This window comes from Brachycentrus maculatus, unplaced genomic scaffold, assembly GCF_059751285.1.
Source record: "Brachycentrus maculatus isolate JH-2025_06_01 unplaced genomic scaffold, ASM5975128v1 h1tg000419l, whole genome shotgun sequence".
Lineage (NCBI taxonomy): Eukaryota > Metazoa > Arthropoda > Insecta > Trichoptera > Brachycentridae > Brachycentrus > Brachycentrus maculatus.
Genome location: NW_028281167.1, coordinates 93,238 through 119,485, shown reverse-complemented (window position 1 = coordinate 119,485; position 26,248 = coordinate 93,238). Strand labels below are relative to the sequence as shown.

The 26,248-nt window shown below is 33.7% G+C and overlaps 1 protein-coding gene across 1 annotated transcript; it reads left to right on the top strand.

Moving 5' to 3' along the window:
• The first annotated feature begins 646 nt into the window (after positions 1–646).
• LOC148302738 (transmembrane protease serine 9-like) lies at positions 647–26,214 on the top strand. Its single transcript, XM_088271082.1, has 11 exons — positions 647–701; positions 5,140–5,320; positions 6,766–7,012; positions 7,712–7,861; positions 8,658–8,789; positions 11,228–11,243; positions 11,825–11,923; positions 12,681–12,861; positions 13,917–14,163; positions 15,327–15,473; positions 26,071–26,214. Exons 1-11 carry the CDS (start codon positions 647–649, stop codon positions 26,212–26,214), a joined length of 1,599 nt encoding a protein of 532 aa, XP_088127208.1.
• The last annotated feature ends 34 nt before the right edge of the window (positions 26,215–26,248 follow it).

The window sequence follows — 26,248 nt, the reverse complement described above, 5'->3', positions numbered from 1 at the left end:
GTACGCATTTATGATATTTGACGGATATGGTAATTATTGATGATGAAATTGGTCCCAAGAATTAACAATAAATATTAGAGAAGAACACTTCATATATATATGTATATATAGTTTTTTTTTTAATATAGAATGGCGTTGCACATGAAATACATTGCATTTTCCAATGTCAAGTTAATTGAATATTGTTCTTAATCATAAAATATGATAGACTTATTATTAAACTATAAATTTATTCCCTTTAATTTCAAAATAACAACTAAAAGTCTGTACATAATTGGGTTCCTGCTCGCCAGGATGAGATGGATATCTGTAGGGAGGGGAATAAGCGGGGCCAGAGTTTAGAAAAATGTTTGCATTTCGTCATTTATTGGGCAAACAAAGAATACGTTATTAGATTAAAACCAATATTTTTAGCTTTTCCACTTTATTTTTATTTGACCAGCGACCGGGTTTCGTCGTTACCGACATCATCAGACTGGTCGGTAACGACGAAACCCGGTCGCTGGTCAAATAAAAATAAAGTGGAAAAGCTAAAAATATTGGTTTTAATCTAATAATATATTAAAAATGCTATTCCATCACGAAGTGTCAGTGGATAACATAAATCTATTAAAAAGAATATGTGGTTAAGGTCTTCCTCTTCAAAATGACACTTGCGAATGGGGGAGTCAAAGACACCAATCCTCGCAAGGTGCTCTCTCGTATAGCAATGTCCCATCCTGTATATATAGTTCCAAACACTTTTTATTTGTTGCCGACGGAGGTTAGAGGTCAAAATAAAATATGGAACAAAGGCAAAATAATGGATGAACAAAAGTTAATTCTATGAGAACTGTATTATAGTATTTATTATTTTTTTCCTCCTTTTTTGTGTGTTTTATTAAGTTTCAATAGAAAAAAAAAACCTATGTAAAAAGAACTCCACCAACAATACACACAAGGTGGCTTCTGCAAAAAATGTTAATTATGTTTACGCATTTTTAAACGAATGTATAAATATGTTTTTATATGTCCAATATATATTTAAAAATAAAAAATACACAGTTTAACAAAAGTAAGCAAAAAGTGTCTTAATTTTGAAATCATTAATTTTTTTATAAATATAATGTAAAACAAAAAAGTTTATACAGTTATCGTTATTATTATATAGGGTTTTCCAATAAGAGGTTTCATTTTGAATAGCCTGCTATCTGGGCAGCTGTCACTTTTGAAGTTGTCATCTTTTGACATTTGCAAGTAAAAACTACGCGATTAATAAAAATGCAACGATATACGCTTCAACAACCCATTGAAAATGTCAAAATTCACTACAGAAATGGTGAAAATTTTGCAATCACAGTTCGCAAAACTAAAGCACTTTTTGGTCGTCGTGAAGCGCCTTCTCGGCCAGCAATAATGAAACTTGTTAAAAAAATTTAAGCTGTTGGGACAACTTAGTGATGTGAAGAATTGAAACCGTGTGTATCGCTCAAGAACAATTGAGAATATTGCTGCTGTAGCCCGCAGTGTTGACGAAAACCCAGGTTTGTCGATTCCTCGTCGATCTTTGCAATTAGGCATTTCACAAACGACATTACACCGTATTTTGCATAAAAACTTAGGTTTTAAGGCTTTTAAAGTTTAGTTAACACAAGAACTCAAGCCGGTCGATCACCAGCAACGTCGCATATTCGCGAATTGGGTCCTTGAAATGCATCAAAATGATCCGGATTTTCATCGAAAAATCATCTTCAGTGATGAGGCCCATTTTCACCTCGGAGGCTACGTGAATAAGCAGAATTGCCGCATTTGGGGAACGGAAAATCCAAGAATGCTTGTTGAAAAGCCTCTCTTTGGTGCGGTTTTTGGGCTGGCGGTGTGGTTGGACCTTACTTATTCGAAAATGAGGCTGGTGCAACTGTTACGGTGAATAGATTGCGCTATCGAGCTATGATTAATGATTTTTTATGGCCGGAATTGGAAGATATTGATGTGGACGACGTTTGTTTTCAACAAGATGGCGCTACGTGCCACACAAGCAACGAAACAATCGTAATTTTGCAACAAAAATTTCTTGGCCGTGTTATTTTTCGAAGAGGTGATCACAGTTGGCCCACGAGATCTTGTGATTTAACACCTTGAGACTTCTTTGGGGCCACGTGAAAGATAAGGTCTATGTCAATGCTCCACAATCGATTGAAGATGGAATTCGTGAAGTTATCGAGGACATACAGCCGCAAATGTGCGAATTGGTCATGGAAAATTTCATGAAAAGGATACGGTGTTGTAGCCGTAGCCGTGGCGGCCATTTGGAGGGCATGTATGACTAGATGTATGGTTGTGAAGGAGGCGAGGAGTGTATTTCAGGAAAGAAGAGTGTGGCATTCCATTCTTTCTGCCTACCTCTGCGGGGAAACGGCGTGATGGTAGTAGTTGTAGTATATTAATTATATAAAGAGCAAGTGTGCAAAAATAAATAAATAAATAGTGGCTAAAGATAATTTGAAGGTTACGTATCAAAATATAAATTAACTCGATACGTCGATTTAAAGATTAGCATTATTTTCTTTAATCCGTTGTAATTAAAAACTGTTTTACAATTTTCCAAATTATTTTTAAGCTATTTTCCTTTGTTCCCATCGATTTTATCTTATTATGAATCTAAGTACCAATTTAATACGTATTATTTGTAATTACGTATGAACCGGACGTACCTATGGCGGATAAAACACATGTTTATCTTCTAATACTGTTGTGTTTATCTCTTTTTAGTTTATAATCTGATAAAAAATAGCCTTAAATAGAAGCGTCTATTTTTTTAGTACAATTTTTTCTTGTGTCTGAAAAAAAATGTTCAAAGCTCTGTTTCTTCTTTCGGTCTTGTTGGTAGCAGCAAATGGTAAGTTTATATTTTTTTGTACTTAATGTAGGGTAAACTGTAGAGCAGTGGTTCTTAACCGGTGCTCCGCGAGCTTGTTATTATGCTTCAAATTATGAAAACGTAAATAAAATTGAATAAAAAATACATCGCATCGAGAAAAATCGAGAAAACAATCGCCAATTAACTTTCCAGGCGACATTTTGCTTTGCAAATTAATGAGTCCACTGACATTAGCGGTAAAGCACATATCGCTCGCTCCTTTCAAGAACGCCATAAATCAAAAATCGACAATTTTCAGTTGTGCATGTTTTCGGAATGCCCAAAAAATGTACTATATCCCAGCAAAAGAGGCATATTTTTAACTTAATATTTACCCGCTACAGGGCAGAAAGTGTTGTTTTTGCATTTTGAAGAAAAGGTATTGTTAAATATATTTTTTAAAAATACTAAATATTTTTCAAATGGAGAAAAAACCTTCAGATTTTATCAAAAAAGATCTGGTGCACAGTAAAAAGTTCAATAAGTGGCTTGATATTTATTTTTAATACATTGTATTATATTTTTAAACTTTAAAAACGTTCTCCTGAAAAATCAAGTTTTTTGATTTATGACGTTCTTGAAATTAGTGAGCGATATACTAAGATTTGTACGTTTGATTTAATTTTCAACAAAACTTTATTCAAAATCCCTAAAAGGCATACCAAGTCCTACCAAAATTAATTTTTAAATCGGCCGCGCTAGGGTCCAGACGTGTCTCCATGCACCGTTGCTTTTAAGGAATATGAAAGAAATGAATATTGATAGAATTTACATTTAAAAAATATTTTAATGAAATTTTTTGAAAGTTCCTTGCCTCTTTAAAACTCTTGCATTTTAAAAACCATATATTTATTTATTTCGAGAAAATCTTTTTTTAAAGAATTTAATTTTTTTAAAATTGAATTACGTTAAATGTTACCTAGGTTTGAAGGAAAGTTGGTATTTATCGTATATTGGGCCTTAAGAAAGATTAAGGATTTAACTGGATCGAAGCAAAATTTTTTATTTTGAGGAAAAAATTATAGTGATTCAGGTAACCGTTGTTAATTTTACAAAAGAATATTGATTTTTCATGTTTAACAAACAATTTGCTTTTGCTTACTTTTTCCTCTGTTATCCGAAAACATGGTAAATCTTAGATCAGTAAACATAGAACTTTCCCACAAAATTAAAAAAAAATCGATCAAGAAAAAAATGAAAAATTGACATCTGGGTTTAAGAAAATTGAATTGCTATTTATCGTATATTAGCCCTTACACATTGACTGCCAGTGTCGGTCACTTTGTAACCTATATTGTAATATAAAGTCAATATAAAGACACTTTGTACCCTATAATGTCATATAAATTCTGTATAAGGTACAAAGTGACAGCCTCCGGTGACCGACAAGACGCAATTGCCTTGTGTCGCCTTGTGTCGGTCACCGGTGGCTGACACTACATAGTAGTCAAAGCGTTAAGATATTTATTGCGTTTTAGAAAATTCATTCTAAGCATCGCACTGCATAGTTTTGGAGCTATAATTTTTGTAAATGGTTTGTAAATATTTGCCCTGCACTAAAGTAATCGAATTAAAATACATATATGGGGATTTCAATCCCCCTGTTAGATCAGGCTAGAATAAGAAATTGTTGACAACATTTTGAGTGTGTCCAAAATATTTGTTCACAAAATCAGGATTATCTCCAATTTTAGGAGTTATTTTCATATTATTTATTGACATCTAATCAAACATGGAGAAGAATATGAAAGTCTGGGCATATTCTTCTTCGTCTTTGATGAGATGGCAAAAAATAAAATGAAAATTACTCATGTAATTGGAGATAATCCAGATTTTGTGATCAAGTATTTGGACATACTCAAAATGTTGTAAATAAATTATCTGCTCAAAGTATAAGCTTAAAATTATTTATATTCATAAATGAAAATAATATTTTCTGGCGTTTCTCATGTGCGTGATAGTAATCCAGAATTCGGACCTCACATAGTAATAAAAAAGTTTCTGCCTCATAAAAAGTTTCTTTTCATCTCACAATCTCGATATTTATGTCTAGTTTGTTGTTCAACGATGATACTCATCCACAATATTCCACGTACCGGCAGTAATTTTAAATGTTTATATATATCAAGATTGGATTGTCCCTTTGATTAAATATATGACGGCACAATTTTATTGATTTGGAATCTGGCAGATTTTTGAAAAACTTAAATTATTGATTAATTTTCTTCTCTGGTCCATAGCTGCTCCAGCGGTCGAAGATGAGTTGGACGATGGCTCATGGCGCGTTGTTGGGGGAACCAATGCAGCTGAAGGTGATGCTCCCTTCCAGGTCTCCCTGAGGAGTTCCAGCAACAGCCACTTTTGTGGAGGATCTATCCTGAATGCTAGGACCATCATCACAGCGGCCCACTGCGTTGTAAGGTACGGAAGAATTATCCAATCGCTCAATCCTTAAAAATAAAATAAAAGACAGAATTTGCACTGAAAATAAGTAGGCAGTGAAACATGGAGTTGGCAAAAGTAGGATGAAAGTAGACTGAATGCAGTCGAAATGCGATCTCTCAGAAGAATTTGCGAGAAAACGATGTATGATAGATGTTCGAATAGTGAAATAAGGAAGGAATGCAAAGCTGAGATACCTAAGCATTATCGACAAAATTATGCAAGGTGTGTTGAGATGGTTTGGACATGTAGAGCGAATGAGTGAGGAAAGAACGCTGAAACAAATTTATGAGGCGAATGTAATTGGGAAAAGAAGCAGAGGAAGACCGAAAAAAGCAAGGCACGATCAGGTATGCCAAATACATGAAAGTGGTCAGGTTAGGAGTCGTAACAATCGGCAGGTATGTATGAGGAGATGCATGAACGTGGAAGAGGTGAAGAATGTTTGCAAAGTGGTGTGGCGTTCTATTCTCTCTGCCTACCCCTGCGGGGAAGCGGCGTGATGGTAAGTTAGTTAGTTAGTTAATAAGTAGGTACCATTAACATCAGACTGGTGATGTCTGTAACAGGTAACTGGTCAAATAATTTTTAACATCTCATCAAAGATGAAGAAGAACATGGAAGTCTGGGCATTTACGGGGCTGACGGCCGTCTTAGGCTGGTTTGAGTCAGACTTCCATTTTCTTCTTCATCTTTGATGAAATGTCAAAAATAATATGAAAACAACTCCTATAATTGGAGATAATCCAGATTTGTGAACAAGTATTTGGACACACTAATAATGTTGGTCAAATAAGTTGAAAATAATATATAATTATTGTTTTATTTTAAATACTTATACAGTTCCACCAAGAAATGTAAGTACAAATAAATAAAAAATAAAAAAAACACTTTAAAAAAAAAATTACTAGTGACCGGGTTTCGTCATTACCGATATCATCAGACTTGTGTGACTCATCAGTCTTATGATGTCAGTAACGACGACATCCTGTCATTGGTCGAATAAAACATATGTGGAAAAACTATATATTTAAATATACAAGTATATAATAATCTAAGTATCTAATTAAATAAAAACTTATATTACTAACATTTTGTATAAATGACCCACCACCTTATAAATCCTAAAAACAATCAATAACAATTTCCTTTTATGTTTTAATTTTTAAATCAAACACAGATTTTTTGAGTCTACTAAGTTTGACTTAGTAGACTTAAAAAATCTGTGTTTGATTTAAAAATTAATGCATAAATTTAAATGGATTTCTACAAATCAAACGCCAAATCAATAAATAAATAATCATCTTTCTTATTCTCTCGTTTAAGAAGTATTACTAATACTGTATATGTATGTCATTATATTGTATATGAGCGAAGGTTTCTGGTCAAAATTATGAGATTTTTTTGTTCATCTCCTCTTACAGCCAGACAACATCGAGCATGAGTGTGGTGACTGGATCGATCCTCCTGAACTCTGGTGGTACCAGATACACCGTCTCCAGAATCACCAGGCATCCCAACTACAATGCAAACACCATCTCCAATGACATCGCTGTCGTCATCACCAGCACTGATATCGTGATGTCCGCAACTGTATCTCCCATCAGGATCTCCGCTGATGAAGTGGGAGCTGGAGTTTCTGTGCAATTAACTGGATGGGGAAGGACCTCTGTAAGAATCAGATTATTCAATATTTTGTTCGCGTCCAAATCCTTGTTCACAAATCTGATGTAAAAATTTGGTCGGAATCGGATCCAGCTGGCTAACTAACTAACTACTAATCCGTTTCACTGCCTACACCGGGGGGAGGGGTACTTCTAGAAAGTTTGGTGGTCGTTTTTTTCTCTCTGCCTACCCTTGCGGAGAAACGGCGTGATGCTTAGTTAGTTAATAAGTAAGATGATATTTTCAAATATTTTTATTAATATTATAAAAACGATCACTTAACCAAGCCTGTGACAGGTCAGAAACCCTGTAAATCTCCAGATTTCCATATTCTTATTATTTTTTGATATCTCATCAAAGATGAAGAAGAATATAGAAGTCTGGGCATTTACAGGGCTGACGACCGTCATAGGCTGGGTTAAGTGATCATTTTACACACGTGTTATATTCACCAATTCTACCCATTATTGATAACCACACTTCTCAAATTCTTAGAAGCTCTTTATATATGAGAACCAATTTTGAAACATTGTTCTTGAATCACTAGAACTTCACTAGAGACATCTATTGGTGAGATGAGACACTCAAAATGTTCCATATTGATATGCTTTGATTGGATATGATTGGACACACTCAAAATGTTCCATATTCTTCTTAATCTATATTGAGATGTCAAAAAATCTAAGATTTATGTTTGTTTTTCAGTACCCTAACGGAGCTATCCCGAACAATCTTCAGAAGCTCACTTTGAACACACTGTCGATTCCTGACTGCAGATCTAAGCTGTCCGGTATTGGAACCATTTATGACTCTCAAGTGTGCACCTTGACTAAATCTGGAGAAGGAGCATGTCACGTAAGTTGATTTTATTTTAATAGCTTAAAAATAATACAAGATATATGATGACACAAGACTATACGTTACAACCTGGTAAATTTACCTCGATAACAAATGTTGATGGTGACGTTCAACAAAATGGATAGAGAGCTCAACTTATCGTCTTTGTAGACTGTTGGGGTCAGCTCTCTTCATCCTCAGGTTGTAAGTCCTTCTGTCTTGGAAAACGTCACCTAGGCCATGGCTTCGAATCATGTTTCTTCTCTGAGCATCCAAGAGTTCTTTGGTCTTCCTCTCGATGTTATTCGAGGAAGATCCATGGTAATTGCCTGGTGCACAACATGATCAGGTTCTCTGCGTCCTATGTGCCCATACCATCTCAATTGCCTTTCCTCTAACTTACTTTTAATGTCAATTACACCCAGGTTTCCACGAATGCGTGATATATTTATTTCATCTCTAAGGAACCCTCCTGCTTACCATCTAAGTATTCGCATTTCAGTAGTTGCAGCAGTTTCTAGCTGCCTAAAGTAGGTGTAATACATCGTCCAGCATTCGGAGCTATAGAGAAGTTCGAGTCTGACAATTGTTTGGGAGAGTTTTCCTTACTTTTGATGTCTGTTATACCCATGTTTCGATGAATGAATACCTCATCTTTTTATTATGTGAGCTAGATGTAGTGACCATCGACACACATTTGATTTTTCATCAATTTCAATTATTTGCCAAAAACTACGATGAATTCTTACAATGATACTATTTAACTGTGATTTTATTCAAAACATTTGTTTGATCTTTCTTTTTGTAATTTCAGGGAGATTCTGGTGGTCCATTGGTCGATGGAAATCTCCTTGTTGGCATCGTCTCTTGGGGATCCCCTTGCGCTCGTGGCTACCCTGATGTGTTTACCAGGGCCAGTTCCTTTGTATCCTGGATTGAAAGCAACGCTCAATATTAAATAATCAAGATCAACATTTTTTTCTTCTTATTCCTCATCAAACTTTTTTATTCAATTTCCTTTTCTGATTATGCTATATGATATTCTAAGGCTATGCTGTTTTCAAAACCTTCAATAAAAACTACAATGACCGAACTATGTTTTTTTACTTTAAATTTTTAATATTATTTTTAATTTTTTTAATGATTTACTTGAAGATGTTGGTGGTAACTAATATTTTAATTTTATAAAAAAATAATACTAAAAAGAGAACACGCGAATATATACTTACAAAGCATTAAACTCCAAATCAATAAATAAAAAGAACTTTGACAAATATGCAATAAAATGTACAACCTGCTTCCGCTATCATATAAGTCATTAAATAACGAAAAAAAGTATAATAAAGCTATTTATAAATTGATAATGGATGTGGTTAAATCTGAAACAGATCGTATATCATTCGGCTATGTCATATTTGATTGCATGTCATAAGCAATTTTCTTTCATATAGTGTTATAAATAAATATTGTAGAATGTGCCCTCGGCACGGGACAACTCAGTGAAGGCACATTATTGTAATTCGCAATGTATAACATGAAATATAAATAAATAAATAAATATAGATCCGGTCAAAGGAATGACCAAGGCATGTAGTGATTAGGTAGTCATAGTTATTTGATTGCCTATTTAACAAATAATTTTATTTATTGTTTCGGCATTCATTTTGTGGTAAAACTTGATGAAATTGTATAAGAAAAACACTTATGAATGTTTTATATTAATTTTTTTATAACGACTAGTTCTGAAAGCAGTACTTCCATCTTCAGGTATAAATATAAATGTAAATTAAAAACAATTGTTTTTCTTTTACAATTTAATAAATTATTGATGGACATTACTTTGGGACAAAAATTAAAACATCTATTGTGTGTTACATCAATAAGGGATAAAAAAAAACAAATGTCTATTGGTATGTATCTATGCAGAAAAAGTATCATTTCACTTGACATCTAATTTGTAGAGCCCCATAATTTATATTTAAATAAAATCAAACACTTGTCTCTAGGGTCTACTAAGTTGTATATTTTATTTATTTTTTAAATCGTGACAACTGTTTCGCCTTTTTAGGGCATAATTAAACTACTGACAGTAGTTTGATAATGCTCTAACTAGTAGACCCTAAAAATCAGTGTTTGATTTGATTATTTCAAAAAAGTACGTATCTTACCATGGACCGTGGTTAAGATAGGGTTAGAACAGTGGTTCTTAACATGATACTGTTGAAAGGGTTAGAACAGTGGTTCTTAACCGGTGGTCCGCGAGGAAATTATGAAAACCAAAATATAATGTTGGCTCATTTACTGTGCGTTTTAAGTCGCAAATATAATGGCTATATGGCAGCACCCTTGCAATGTGAAATTGTGTTCTAAAAAAGTTAAATATTTTGAAAAAACTGTGAAAATATCCGATCAGGCATAACTAGTTTCATATAAGGTGGCTGAATTGACTGCTGTTCAGCTAAAACAACATACTAGAGCAAAGCCTTTATTAATTCCTGCATTAATATATAACTAACTAACTAACTAACCATCACGCCGCTTCCCCGCTGGGGTAGGCAGAGAGCAGGGGTATTCTTTGCCTCTTCCACGTTCATGCATATCCTCATACATACCCGCCGATTATTACGACTCCTAACCTGACCACTTTCAAGTATTCGGCATACCTGATCGTGCCATGTTTTTCTCGGTCTTCCTCAGCTTCTTTTCCCAATTACATTCGCCTCGCAAATTTGTTTTACTGTTTTTTCCTCACTCATTCGTTTTACATGTCCAAACCATCTCAACACACCTTTCTTAATTTTATCGATAATGCTTATCTCAGCTTTGCATTCCTTCCTTATTTCACTATTCGAACATCATCTATCATACATCGTTTTGTCGCACATTATTCTGAGAGATCGCATTTCGACTGCATTCAGTCTACTTTCATCCTTCTTTTGCCAACTCCATGTTTCACTTCCATGCATTAGAGTTGGAACCAGGACTCCGTTGTGCACTGCCAGTTTAGTTTAGTTTGCATTAATATATAATAATTCATAAACCTTTTTTTAATATTATTTTTTAACATCTTATCAAATCTTATCGAAAGTCTTGGCATTTACGGGGCTGACGACCGTCATAGGCTGGTTTTAGTGATCACTTTACACACGTGTAACGTTCACCAATGCTACCCATTATTGGCAACCACACTTCTCAAATTCTTGGAATTTCTATATATATGAACCAATTTTGAAACATTGTTCTTGTATTGCCAGAACTTCACTAGAGACATCTATTGGTGAGATGAAAAAATATGAAAATAACTCCTGTAATTTGAGATAATCCAGATTTTGTCAACAAGTATTTGGACACACTCAAAATGTTGTCAACAATTTCTTATTCTAGCTTGATCTTACAGGAGGTTTGAAATCCCCATATATGCATTTAATTAGATAACTTTTGTACAGGGCAAATAATGCCAACTTTTACATTACATTTGTTGTAAACCTATTTTTAATTAATGTAATTTTTAAGCTGTCTGTTTTAAAATAATCAGTTTAATTTTTGAAAGACGTCATCTTTGTATGTTTTTTTTTTAATATTCAGTTTTAGAGAACCGCCAATTTTCCTTAGGATCAAAAGTGCTTCCTGACTTGAATCACTGGGTTAGAATAATAATACCAAAAATAATAGTGGTTAAAAGTAATATTCGCGTTTTATTGATTTTACAAAGTGACCTTGCGATTTTTATCAATATGGACATTTAATTGTAAAATAAACTTACGTATTATTTTTAATTAAAATTTTATGATAACGTTTATCCATTATCCTTTGTCTGCTATTGTCTCATTATCAAATAATTTATTAAATACATAATACTTTACGTACTTATAATATTATGCAGAGAATTAAAAATCGCACTATTATCATTAAAATAAGTAATGATCTGATTTTATCTTAGTACGTAATTACATATTTCTGATAAAAAAATAACTTAAATAGTGGTGTTAATTGTTTGCGTCAATTTTTTCTGGTCATCCATTGGAAAAAAAATGTTCAAGGCACTGTTCCTTCTCTCTATCTTCCTGGTAGCAGCATTCGGTAAGTTTATTCCTTTATTCATATCTTAACTTCTTCTTTTTCTTCTGCTTGGTGTAGGCCTTGTGGCCTGCTTTTAAGAGGGATTAGCCTCCTGTGATGTCGATTCCCAGCTATCAATCCATCTCTTTGGTGGTCTGCCTGGTTGTCGTATACCTTGAGATTGGCCGTACAGTGCAATGTGGGGGGAGTCTGGATGGTCACATACTCCTCACGTACGCATACCATTGTCTCTTTCGTTGCCTTCCCCACCTAACGACATCTTCGATTTCGCATATCTTAACATAGATGAAAAAGTTTTTGAGATGATAATATGTGGTTTTTTATATCGCTCACTCCTTTTAACAACGTCTTATATCAAAAATCGTCAATTTTCAGTTGTGCATGTTTTCGGAATGCCCAGAAAATGTACTATATCCCAGCAAAAGTGGCATATTTTAAACTTAATATTTACCCGCTACAGGGCAGAAAGTTTGCATTTTGAAGAAAATGTATTGTTTAATTATTTTTTAAATATACTCAATATTTTTCAAATGGAGAAAAAACCTTCAGGTTTTACCTAAAAAGATCTGTTGCACAATAAAAAGTTTAATAAGTGGCTTGATCTTTATTTTTAATACATCTTATTATATTTTTAAACTTCAAAAACGAACTCGTGAAAATTGAAGTTTTTTATTTATTTATGACGTTCTTGAAAGGAGTGAGCGATATGTTAGATTTTGTTGGCTTGAATTTAATTAATATTTTGTTTGATCCATAGCTGCTCCAGCTGTTGAGGATGAAATTGAGGATGGAAATTGGCGTGTTGTTGGTGGATCCAATGCTGGATCCACTGAGGCTCCCTACCAGGTCTCCCTGAGGACTTCCAGCAACAGTCACTTCTGCGGAGGATCCATCCTGAATGCTCGCACGATCCTTACTGCTGCCCATTGCATTGTTAGGTGAGGCAGTCGAATTTCATAGATGTTTTCTAGTTTCAAAGATCATTTCGTGATAGTTCCAAAAAATTGCGAAGTTTGGTTGTCAATCATGGGTTGAATGGTGGATTTAGTTATTTATTTATTTCAAAACATATTACATACATAAATCATATATAAATATGACATTCCCGATGAGTAATTTCTATTTCTCATTTTGGGACATGAGATTAAGGTTAACAAGACTGGAACACAAATAATAAAGTAACAAAAAAGTTTATTATTAAATAACCAAAACTAATACTAATACATGGCAAAATATAAAAACATCAAACAGGTATAATATATAGGCACAAGAAGCATATATTAAGGAAATCAATTATGTTATACTTGCGTTAAGTGAACGTATACGCCTTCGTGGTGCAATGGTCAGCATCATTAGCTACCGTGTTGGAGGTCCCGAGTTCGATTTGCAGGGGGAGAGGGCGAAAATAAATACAGTGGAACCTCTCAAAACGAGCATAATTTGTTCCAGAAACTTACTAGTTACGTAAAACACTCGTTAATCAAAACATTTATTGTTTTGACTGGCGCGTAAGTCCTGGCTCACAAGTTAATGACGTGAAAAAGGGACTTGACCTGTTTCTGTAACTCGTTATGCGAAATGTCGCTCGTTAAGGGTGCAACTTTTTCACATTATTTGTTGCTCGTAATGCAAATTACTCGTTTTGAGAGGTTCCACTGTATTAGTAGTTTTTTGCTGTATTTATTTAATTTTATCCTGAAGCGTAGGAGTGATCACCTTATCAATACGGTGCAGTGCCCTTTGCACCATTGGTTGCAGTTAAGGGTTAGAAGAAGAAGAAAGTGATTACTGAATCAGCTTATGATAAGACATGAGCCCTGTAAATACCCAGAATTTACTCTATATATTCTTCTTCTGAGATGTCAAAATGTAAAAATAACTCAAAATAAGTGGAGAAACCTAGTTTTGTGACACAATCAAAATATTGGTTTAATTTTTTTAGTATTCCAGCTATGATCGATTGATATTTTTAACCATTATTTTTCCTCTTCAGCCAGTCGACCAGCAGCATGAACGTAGTGGTGGGAACCATCTACCTGAACTCCGGCGGCACCAGGTATGGCGTCTCCAGGATTACCAGACACGCCAGTTACAATGCCAACACCCTGGCCAACGACATCGCCGTGGTCATAACCAGCTCCAGCATCGCCATGGGCTCGACTGTGGCCTCCATCGGTATTTCCACATCGGTTGTAGGAGCCGGAGTCACCGTGAAGTTAACTGGATGGGGAACTACTTCTGTAAGAATTCTAAATACTACAATGGACCATTATCAGCAACCAATGGCACATTGCGCTCTATATCTTCTTCTTATTATTTTTCTTGGCTCCATTTTAACTTATCGTATTTGCAGACTGTTGGAGTCAGATCTCAAGTTGTAGTTCTTTCTGTCATGGACAAAATCATCTTTACCATGCCTTAAATTTTGTGAAATTTCAGTATCATCCATGTAATTTTTGTTCTTCCTCCAGATGTTTTTTGAGGAATATCCATTGCGATTGCCTGGTTCACAATACGTCTAGGTTCTCTGCTTCATTTCAGTTGTCTTTTTTCTACCTTTTTCATATTATTTCATCGCAATTTATCGTCTTTGTAGACTGTTGGAGTCAGATTTCCTCGTCCTCAAGTTGTAGTTCCTTCTATCATGTAAGGCCATATCTTTAAATCATGCTATTTTTCTGTAGCATCAATGAGCTTTATAGGTCTTCCTCTAGATGCCTTTCGCGAAAGATCCTTGGTGATTTCTTCAGGTTGTAGCGCATTTTATCATAGAGAATGTCACCTTGGCCTTACCTTTGGATCGTGTTATCGGTCTTTCGAGGAAGATCAATGGCGATTGCCTGGTTCACAATACGTTCAGGTTCTCTGCTTCCTATGTGCCCATACCTTTCACTGCCTACACCGGGGTACTTCTAGAAATTTTGGTGACAGATTTACAAACTTGTATTTATTTAGATTGGCAGTGACAGGTATATTGAAAGCTTTTACTCGTAAATGCAAATTCACAGTAAAATCTGGATACAATTTTATATTGTTTCACAATTTCAATAACTTTCGCAACTTGGTTTAAAAAATTGCTTTACAAGAGCAGATCTGTCAGGAAGCCTTGATGCTTCTGCATCAGATCTGGGCATGCGGTGGGACAGCTTTCAATATGTGCCTACACCATCTCAATTTTTTATCATATACTCTAATTTTATTATTATTATTTCATCCCAACTTATCGTTTGTGTAGAATGTTGGAGTTATCTCTCCTCGTTCTCAAGTTATAGGTTCTTCGGTTATGGAAAAGACACCTAGGCGAAGCGTTACAATCATTTTATCTTTCTGTAGCATCTATGAATTCATCTAAATATGTTGAGATATCACAAATGTTATATATTTGTTATTTTTTGTTCTTTAGTACCCAGGATCAGCACCAAACACCCTGCAAAAGATCAACTTGAACACACTTTCGGTGACCGACTGCAGATCTAGATTGTCAACGATCGGAAGTATCTATGATACTCAACTGTGCACCCTTACCAGGGTTGGAGAAGGAGCTTGCCACGTAAGTTTTTTTCAATACGTATATAATAAAAAGCAGGGGTAGGCAAAAGGTGACCCGCGGGCCACAACATTTTTTGTAGCTCGGCAAGACATTCAGAAGTCGTAATTTTAAAGATCAACCGATTTTTTTGTAGCTGTATGTCCCTGTTTTGAGCGCACTTGAAGTGATTTCTTCACTTACTACTAAATAAAAGTTTTACATTATTTTTGAGTTGAGAGAGAATCATATCCTGTATAAACTCACAAGTCAAATCAAAGATCTAAATTTATACACCTAAGTAACTTCATTTCTAACTAAAAATCATTGAACTGTATAAATTCATGACTTTAGAGATGTAGGGGCTTGTGCACTACCCGGAATTTCACCTTCCGGCAGTCCGGTTTTGAAAACTACTACAGTTTAGCGTGATCGAATTTACGCGCAACGTGTTCACGCATCCATCCAGAGCACCGATCCGAAAAAAGATGGATAAAGCACAAGCCAATCCAAGCCAATCATCATTTTAAAACACTAACTGAAGTAATAAACAGTAAAATTCCGTATATTGCACAAACGCCCATAGCGAGTGTTTTTGCCTACAATTTTCACTGATGAATTGCAAGAAATTATAGTTACATTGAACATAATGAGTAAATCCACTCTCGAGTAGGTACAGGCTAAAAAACTTATAAAATTGAAGACTAAAGAGGGCCATGATAGACGGTATTGCATAAGCTGTAGCTAGATTTCAGAGTCACCTAGACGTTAGGTAATTAAAAAAAATGGTTTGAGGGGATTCCGAGCTAAGACGTTTTAAGGTGCATGGGAAAAGAGAAAGATTATTACTATTAAACTACCATTTTATGCGGGGAGAGAAATACGAATCCGCATTATTTTAAAAAATGTTCAGCTTTCGCCAATAATTTATAAGATAAATGTTTGAACCACTTGATTACAAGTTAAATTTGGTTACAATTAGTTTCGGAGGCTTCAGATGTTTCCTTCTAAAGGTGTTAATATACAGTTGGTATGAATATAAACTGTAAAATATAAATATTTTGTAAATTAAAAGCGTTGTTCACTTTGTGGTATGGTAATATAACACTCTCTTTGTCATTCATCGTTCACTTTGTTTTTTCACCCGACTTTATTTTAAATGTAGACTGCAGAATAAATGTAGTTATGTATGATGTCTGAATGTCGCTGACGACCATTCACCGACTATACTCAGCGGAACTCCAAAACGCCGGACTGACCTGGGAGGAAGCCAAGGAGATGGCGCGTGACAGAGTGACTTGGAGACGTCTCGTGTTGGCCATATGCTCCACCTAGGGAGCGAACATGGAAAAAGAAGAAGAAAGATGTCTGATGCCTACATTTGAACTGATGATGGAATGGGGAAATATCCTCTCAATTAAGCTTGTATATGTATATAATATTTTTTGAACCAGAGTATCGTAAAAAAAGTGACAGAATATGTACATTCATGAGATCACAAATTGTTATTTCGTAATTTCAGGGAGATTCTGGTGGTCCATTGGTTTCCGGAAATATCGTTGTTGGTATCGTCTCTTGGGGATCTCCTTGCGCTCGTGGCTATCCTGATGTGTTCACGAGGGTCAGCTCTTATGTCTCCTGGATCCAGAACAACGCTCAGTACTAAATGATCAAGATCAAAGGCATTGCTATTTTCACACATCTTCAATTCTTATCAAACAAAATGTCCGTCATTGATTTTCATATTAATTGAATAATTTGTTCCCCAAATAAAACTATTTTATTTTATTATTTCTACCTATTTCACATCTGTTTTATGTTTTATTTTTCTTACCTTTTGTGATCATTGCCAATTGGATCGCTCACGTGTTGAGACAGGAGGGTTTCCTACACCTGGTTATAATCTTTGTAACTCCTTGGTGCGAAGTAGACTCGAGAGTGGCTCGATGATTTGGGGGCTACACGAGCTTAAGTACTCTCTTAAGTAAAGAAAGTCAAAAAGAAGTTTCTGAGGTATCTCTACATGAAAGAGTATGGCTATTATCCTTGGCTCTACCCGACCTAGTTTCTACAGGGTGTGCTTGGCTACAACAGTTTAGAGATTAGAAGGAATGTGTATTTCATTACGCATTTTTATCGATTGTTGCGCCGTATGATCGATAATCCTGAAATTATCCGGAGCATTGGTCTGTATGTTCCCGATAGTTACCTAAGACAGCGTCGGCATAGATTGTTTCGCATTCCTATATAAAGGACCAAACTGCCAATGGTTATACCTGTAGGAAAAGCTACCACTTTGCTGAACGATATCACACCGGATATTAATATGTTCTATGTGTCTGAACGGGTATTCCGAAACGCGATTCTTCTACATCTTTAAAAGGAGTATTCTTCGTTATTTTTTTTAATGTATAAGCCTTAAATTTTAGTTTGTAATGTGTATATTGATTTTAAATAAATAAATTTAATTTAATTGAATTTAATTGAAAATTTAAATTGAATTTGTTGCTGCAAACCAATCCACAAGATTGAAACCACAGAGGAAGAAGTTATTTTATTCATTATAACATTTCCATATGGGAAAATGCGAAATATCATAACATACTTTTGATGTAAAAACTGTTTTCTAAATAACTGCAATCCTCCAACTATTTAAGGGAGTTACCCAAATCTAAATAAAAGCTTATCATTTAGATATAAACATGACATTACAATACCAAAATGCAATACCAAACAATTCCAACAAACTTCAAATATTTAGGAACTAAGTACTTCAACAACCTTTTTATAGACAAAAAAAGTTGAAGACTTTAAAATGCTAAAAAATAAATAAAATGAATTTTATAAATGTTAATCTAAGAAGGAAGTAACAATAATTTCAATAAAATCAATTGTAAATTGTATAACAAGTGTTAGTCCCTCTCCAAGCACAAGAGCTTCATCTCTTTTTTGGAGAGAACTGCATTCTTAATTTTAAGATTGTTAGAAATGTTTAGAAAACTAATTAAAATTGTAAAAAAAACATTGTAACCATGTTACATAAATTAAAAAAAAAGGAAAATCATCGTATTAGAGCAGTAAATGATAATATAATATAATATACAGAAAATATTGTATGTTTGTAGTAAATTGTGTGTATTTTTAATCTTATCCAAAATACCTTGAAAACTTTGGAAAACCCAGATAAAAATGTCATTATTCAATATTGATAATCCGGTGTCAGCAACATGTTACATATTTTCGATTTATTTATTATTTATATTTTAGAAATGACATAAAATAATACATATTTAAAAATAACAATATTTTTATCTTATCTTTGTTCAAGTAAAAAAGGACTTAAAATTAATACTGTCCCTGTCGTTGGAATGGTCATAATACACCCACACAGGTATTAAAAAAATTTCTAGTTATTTATTCATTCGGCGTTTAATTAGTAGAACTTTATTTGAATTTATGTATTAATTATTAAATCAAACACAATTTTTTTGAGTCTACCAAGTTGTGTTTTATTATTAAAAAACACAAAAAAAATTGTGACAACTGTTTCTCCTAGTTATGGCATTTCCAAACGAATGTTCAAACATTCATTTATTATATAGATTTGTCATATATATTTTTAGATTACTTAAGTGAAAACCTGTTATTAAATTTTATTATATTATGTTATTTTAGTAAATATTCTGTTGGTTTTCCAATAAATAAATAAAATATAATATAAATACTAATAAATTATTATTATTATAATTATTATTTCATATTATTTTAGTCTTACCACTTTCAAATTATCATTAAAAATATATAAAGCTGTATTATAAAAACAATAAGCACACCCTGCCTACCTCAGAACAGGTATCTCCAAATACCTAGTGAGGATAGACAGTGTCCAATAATAAAAATAAAAATAAATATATATATATATATATATATATATATATATATATATATATATATATATATATATATATATATATATATATATATATATATATATATATATATATATATATATATATATATATATATATATATATATATATATATATATATATATATATATATATATATATATATATATATATATATATATATATATATATATATATATATATATATATATATATATATATATATATATATATATATATATATATATATATATATATGTATATATATATATATATATATATATATATATATATATATATATATATATATATATATATATATATATATATATATATATATATATATATATATATATATATATATAAATATATATATACATATATATATATATATATATATATATATATATATATATATATATATATATATATATATATATATATATATATATATATATATATATATATATATATATAATATAAATATGTATTACTTATGTACAAAATTTATATCAAATAATAAACGCTGTTCTGCAGCACTGAACCTAAATACATCAGTAGTAACTCAAAAAATCTTATTTTTAGAATAATTAGACCATTTGCATGAAATGTTTTAATGTAAAAATTCTTTAATATGCACTGTACATTCATAAAAGAAAACAGGAAACTTCAATTACATAAGGCGACATCGCTATACGTTTTTCGTCTCTTGTGAAAAAAAAGTTTTTTTTTTAAAAATTGCTACTGTTTTGATATAGGTGTGCGATATGCACCTATATAGCTTACCTCAATTAAGGTCGATTTACTTGAGATGCTCAGACATTTCATCTTCTTTCGTATAGAAACAATAGAAGTTTAATTTCACGTTGAGATACCTATAATTTCGTATATCATCCAAAGGTTGAATAATCCTATATATTATTTTTTGACATCTCATCAAAGATGAAGAAGAATATGGAAGTCCGGGTATTTACGGGTTGACGACCGTCATAGGCTGGTGATCACTTTACACACGTGTAACATTCACCAATTCTACCCATTATTGACAACCACGCTACTCAAATTCATGGAAGTTCTATATATAAACCCATTTTTTTAAACATTGTTCTTGAATCACTAGAACATCACTAGAGGCATCTATTGGTGAGATGAAATGAAGCTTTTTATTAAGCAGAAACTCTTTTATTAGTATGTGAAGTCTGAATCCTGGATTATAATCACACACATCGCTCACTCCTTTCAAGGACGTCATAAATCAAAAATCGTCAATTTTTAGTTGTGCATGTTTTCGGAATGCCCAGAAAATGTTCTATATCCCAGAAAAATAAGCATACTTTTAACTTAATATTTACCCGCTACAGGGCAGAAAGTGTTGTTTTTGTATTTCGAAGAAAAGGTATTTTAAAAGTATTTTTTTAAATATCGTAAATATTTTTAAAAGGAGAAAAAACCTTCAGGTTTTACCTAAAAAGATCTGTTGCACAGTAAGAAGTTCAATAAGTGGCTTGATATTAATTTTTAATACATTGTATTATATTTTAAAACTTTAAAAACGTTCCCCTGAAAAATCAAGTTTTTTGATTTATGACGTTCTTGAAAGGAGTGAGCGACATGAGAAACGCCAGAAAATATCATTTTCATTTTTATCAATTAAGCTTATAATTTGACCAGTTAATTTATTTACAACTTTTTGACTGTGTCCAAATACTTGTCTAACAAGTATTTGGACACACTCAAAATGTTATACATAGTTTACCTTAATAAATGCTATGTCGATTTACTTGAGATGCTTAAACGTTCATCTTCTTTCGTATAGAAACAATAGAAGTTTCATTTCAAGTTGAGATACCTATAATATCGATAGGGTATATCATCCTGTATATCAATAATCCTGTATATCATAATCTCTTTTACACACTTTCTCTATTCTACATAGATTTCATATCTGATAAATTTCAGTGACTTATCACGTATTTATATTTGTGATTTACAATCTCATTTTACTATTTTCCTTATTAAATCTTCACTGTTTTAATTCGATTGGATTTTGAATGGATTATTTTCAGAGGAAACTATATTATCAGCTCACCCATGAGTGATACAAGACTTAATCATATAATAGAAAGATAATAAAGGGATTATACATATTGGGTTTTTTTCTTTTTTCTTAATAAATAGGTGTTTTATCGATGAACTGATCAGTCTCCAGTATTCTCCTTCAACAAAATGATGAAAGTACTGTTCCTTCTTGCTGCTATCCTGGTCGCAGCTCATGGTAAATTTTGTTTATTCATTTAACTTTATTTATTATTAAAGAATACCTCTTCCGTTTTAAAATAAGACAAAACTTCACTTGTGAATGTGGTGAGACGTTATGATAAGATGTCCATCATTTAGTGTGGGTATGTCCAATGAAAAGAAAATCAATTGGAATCATTTACTTTATGTTTAAAGTGTTATTAATAAATTAACTGGTCAAATTATAAGCTAAAATAATAATATGAAAATGATGTTTTCTGGCGTTTCTCATGTATGTGATTATAATCAGGATTCGGACCTCACATACAAATGAAAAAGTTACTGCTCAGTAAAAAGCTTCATTCAAATCGCCAATAGGTGTCTCTAGTGAAATTCTAGTGATTCAAGTACAATGTTTTGAAATCGGATCATATATCTATATAGTTCTATAACTTCCAAGAATTTGAGTATTGTGGTTGTCAAATATGGGTTGAATTGGTGAATGTTATACGTGTGTAAAGTGATCACATAAACCAGCCTACAACAGTTTTAAGCCCCGTAAATGTCCAGACTTAATTTGTCTACATCTGTGTTGAAATGTAAAAAAAATAATATCGCTTAAGGCAGTCAAATGCCAGCTCTAGGATGATCAGACTTCAGACTTCAAAAATATCGAAATCCTTTAGTACACAACCATGATACACGATTTACACACAACGAAGGTTTGATAGTCCCAAGATTTAACAGTAAACATGGGAGTCGAACACTGCAATATATCGTTCCGAACATTTTTAATTTGTTGCCGACGGATGTTAGAGGTCAAAATAAAATATGGAACAAAGGCAAAATAAACGAATGGAAATGATCAAGAGTTAATTTTATGAAAATTGTAAAATGTTTATATTCTTAATATTTTTTCTTTTTTTGTGTCTGTATTAGGTTAAAATCGTTAAAAACAATAAAACATGTATTAAAAAAGAACTCCACCTACAAGACACACAAGGTGGCTTGGTGGGTCTCTGCAAAAAAAGTTCTAAATATGTTTAAATTGTGATTTAAATAAATGTATATAAAAAAAAATAAAAATAAAAATAAAATGATGCTTTCTATTTTGATTACAGCTGCACCAACGTTGGAAGATCTTCTTGACGATGGGAACTGGCGTGTTGTTGGTGGATCCAACGCTGGGTCCACTGAGGCTCCCTACCAGGTTTCCCTGAGGACTTCCAGCAACAGCCACTTCTGCGGAGGATCTATCCTGAATGCTCGCACCATCGTTACTGCTGCTCATTGCGTTGTTGGGTAAGATGACTAAGTGTTCAATATTCTAAAGAAAGGTTTTATTTTGATTTTAATATAAAAATAAATTAATTCATAATGGCGCCACCCGGCGGGCCGCACCCGACACTCGGCGGGCCGCATGCGGCCCACGGGCCGCGGGTTGGCTACCCTTGATTTAAAGCATTTACTTTGTGGTCAGTCATTTTTACTTATTTATTTTTTTACAAAAATGTTAATAATATAAGTATATCACCACTCACCGAGATTTTTATGTCCACCGGTTTCGAGACATACTCGTCTCTTCGTCAGGACAATCACTACCACAGCATGCAAACAATACCACCCTTCACCACCATAGCATAGCACCATTTATATACTCAAAACTACACAAAATGTCTAACACATGTGATTTTTGGTCGACCCGAAGATTAACATGCACTAAAGGTTTCAACGCAGACATGCGTTACAAGACGAGGTTAAACATGCACATTATTTTTCTTCTTGCTGGCTCCGTCCCAGCGTATCGTCTTTGTAGACTGTTTGGGGTCAGCTTCTCATCCTCAGGTTGTAGGTCTTTCTATCATGGAGAACATACCTAGGCCATGGCTTCGAATCATATTATCTTTCCGTAGCATCCATGAATTTTTTGATCTTTATCTTTCGTACATATTTATAGTCATTTTGTGGAAAAGATCTATGGGAATTGCCTGGTTCATAATATGTTCAGATTATTTACGTCCAATGTACCCATACCATCTCCATTGTCTTCTCTACCTTACTACACCAAGGCTTCCACGAATGTGTGAACTCTTTATTTTGTCTCCCAGCAATGAGCAAATGCTGAGAAGATCCTGATAGGCCCATAATAGATACTTACTGTTCCCAACGCAGATTATAATACAATATGTTTTTTAGTTACAAGACACACAAATCCACTTATTAATCTATAAACCCTACATATAATAAGCAAAGTAAATAATAAATGTAACTCCCACCTAAAAAAACCTCACCTATCCTTAAGTAAAAGTTTAACTTTAAAAATTGTTTTTTTAGATGGGAATTGAATATATTGTCTACCTTGTTCATTATGTACAAGGTTTATTAAGTGGATTTTTGTATTGTGTAACTATATAATTATGATTTCATTTATTGATTCGACAGTAACTTCTGTGGTAAAATCTATCCATTTTTAATCAATGTTTTACTTGTCACGGTGTTTGAAAATGATACGGAATGCATCAAAACAGGTGTCACTATAGATTTTAAGAAATAGTGGTATTTACTATAATTATAAATAAATATGTTTTTATTTCAATCTGTGTTGGGAACAAAAAGGATAATCGAGTGTGGGCTAATCAGGAACTTCTCAGCATTTGCTCATTGCTAAGAAGAAACCACGTAAAACTCCTCAGGAGAAGGCGAACTGTTGACTGTCGTCAGCAGACCTTCCGTTCCACTAGAAGTGGGTTCGGCATTTTATTAAATAGCTCGTTCGAAAACGTATGCACATGTTTGCAAAGAGATTTGAGAAAAACACACAATTTAACATCGCGTTTTTTACCCTTTTTAGGCAAAGCACTTCCAGCATGAACGTAGTGGTTGGAACGATCTTCCTGAACTCTGGTGGTACCAGATATGGCGTCTCTAGGATCACTTACAATGCTGGATACAACCCCAACACCCTCGTCAACGATGTTGCTGTCGTCATCACTAGCTCTAGCATCGCTATGTCGTCAACTGTTGCCACCATTGGCCTTTCCACTGGATCTACTGGCGCTGGAGTCTCAGTCAAGCTTACCGGATGGGGATTGACTAGCGTGAGTTTATATTTATTTCTCTCGTCAAGCTGATATGTAAACCAACTAGTTCAGATTATTTTTTGCCATCTCATCATAGATGAAGAAGAATATGAAAGTCTGGGCATTTACGGGGCTGACGACCGTCATAGGCTGGTTTAAGTGATCACTTTACGCAGTGTAACATTCACCAATTCTACCCATTATTGACAACCACACCACTCGAATTCTTGGAAGTTCTTTATATATATGAACCAATTTAGAAACCTTGTTCTTGAATCACTGAGATGTAAAGAAGCTTTTTACTAAGCAGAAACTGAACTTTTACTTAGTCCATGAGATTTTTTTGAGTCAGTTCGTGTGACACCCAAACATCGAATTTTTATTTTTAATCTAGCAATTTCAGTAAAAACTTCTGATAAAATATGTATCTTTTTTGGTGAAAAAATTCCTCATTTTCTTTAACCGTTGTCTTTTTTAATTTATTTTTTCAAAATATCTTTTTCAGTACCCTTCAAGCAGTTTGCCCAACAATCTTCAGACCATCACCCTGAGTACACTCTCGGTCACAGACTGCAGGTCAAGACTGTCATCGATTGGAAGCATTTCCGATAGTCAGATATGCACGTTCACTAGGGCTGGACAAGGCGCTTGCCAGGTAAAATATCACTGAATTATATTTTTTGTGTGTATATGCTACATTCTGTAACTCTGGTCTGGAGCATAATGTTGTATGAAAGTGACACTTGGACTATCAGGAAGGTAGAGAGAGGGTGGCTGGAGACGTTTGAGATATGGTGCTTTAGGCGTAAGTTGGGAATTGATTGGTCGGAACATGTAAGGAACAACAAGGTATCGAGCAAGGATAAGGAGTCTAGATGCTTACTTAAGTAACAAAGTAGCTTAAAAGTAACAAAGGGGCAAATAGATAGCCCATAATTTAACACGCTATGACCTGCTTCTTAGGGTTGCGGAGGGCATGTTCGAATGTAAAAACTTGAGAGGATGACCAGGCTTATTTTTCTGACACGTAGAAGAATATGACTTGACTCTGGCCAATGTCTGTACACGATGTATTCATCAGTTCTTTGGCCACGTTGCGCGTGGCTTTGAGGATAGCCTGGAACGACTGGTTGTGATTGGTAGCCTGGAAGGGAAGAGAGGGAGAGGAAAATCCTCCACACGAAGATTTAAGTTTAAACGGCAGCATGCACCTCGGTGATTGGAGCTCTACGTGCAGTGCAGTCAAGGGATAACTGGAGAAGAGTCATTGCTTTCACAAGGGTCACAACCCTCAGTAATAAGGAGTAAGACAGAGGAGAGAAGAAGAATATGATTGGGTTTGAACTGAACAACGTTTTCCAAGATGAGTCTGACATTTTTTAATACAATTTTCAGGGAGATTCTGGTGGTCCATTGGTTGCTGGTGGTGCTCTTGTTGGCATCGTTTCCTGGGGAGCTCCTTGCGCTGTCGGGTACCCTGATGTCTTCACCAGAGTTAGCTCCTTCGCCTCTTGGATCCAGAGCAATGCCCAGTTCTAAATTGTTAAATCCTTTTTCAATATTTAAAAAAATC

Bases quoted from the DNA above. Each gene is read 5' to 3' on its own strand.
- LOC148302738 (XM_088271082.1), top strand. From the start codon at position 647: ATGACACTTGCGAATGGGGGAGTCAAAGACACCAATCCTCGCAAGGTG. The intron at 702-5,139 runs GTATAGCAATGT...TCTGGTCCATAG, and splicing joins TCCTCGCAAGGTGCTCTCTC to CTGCTCCAGCGGTCGAAGAT. The intron at 7,013-7,711 runs GTAAGAATCAGA...TTTGTTTTTCAG, and splicing joins CTGGATGGGGAAGGACCTCT to TACCCTAACGGAGCTATCCC.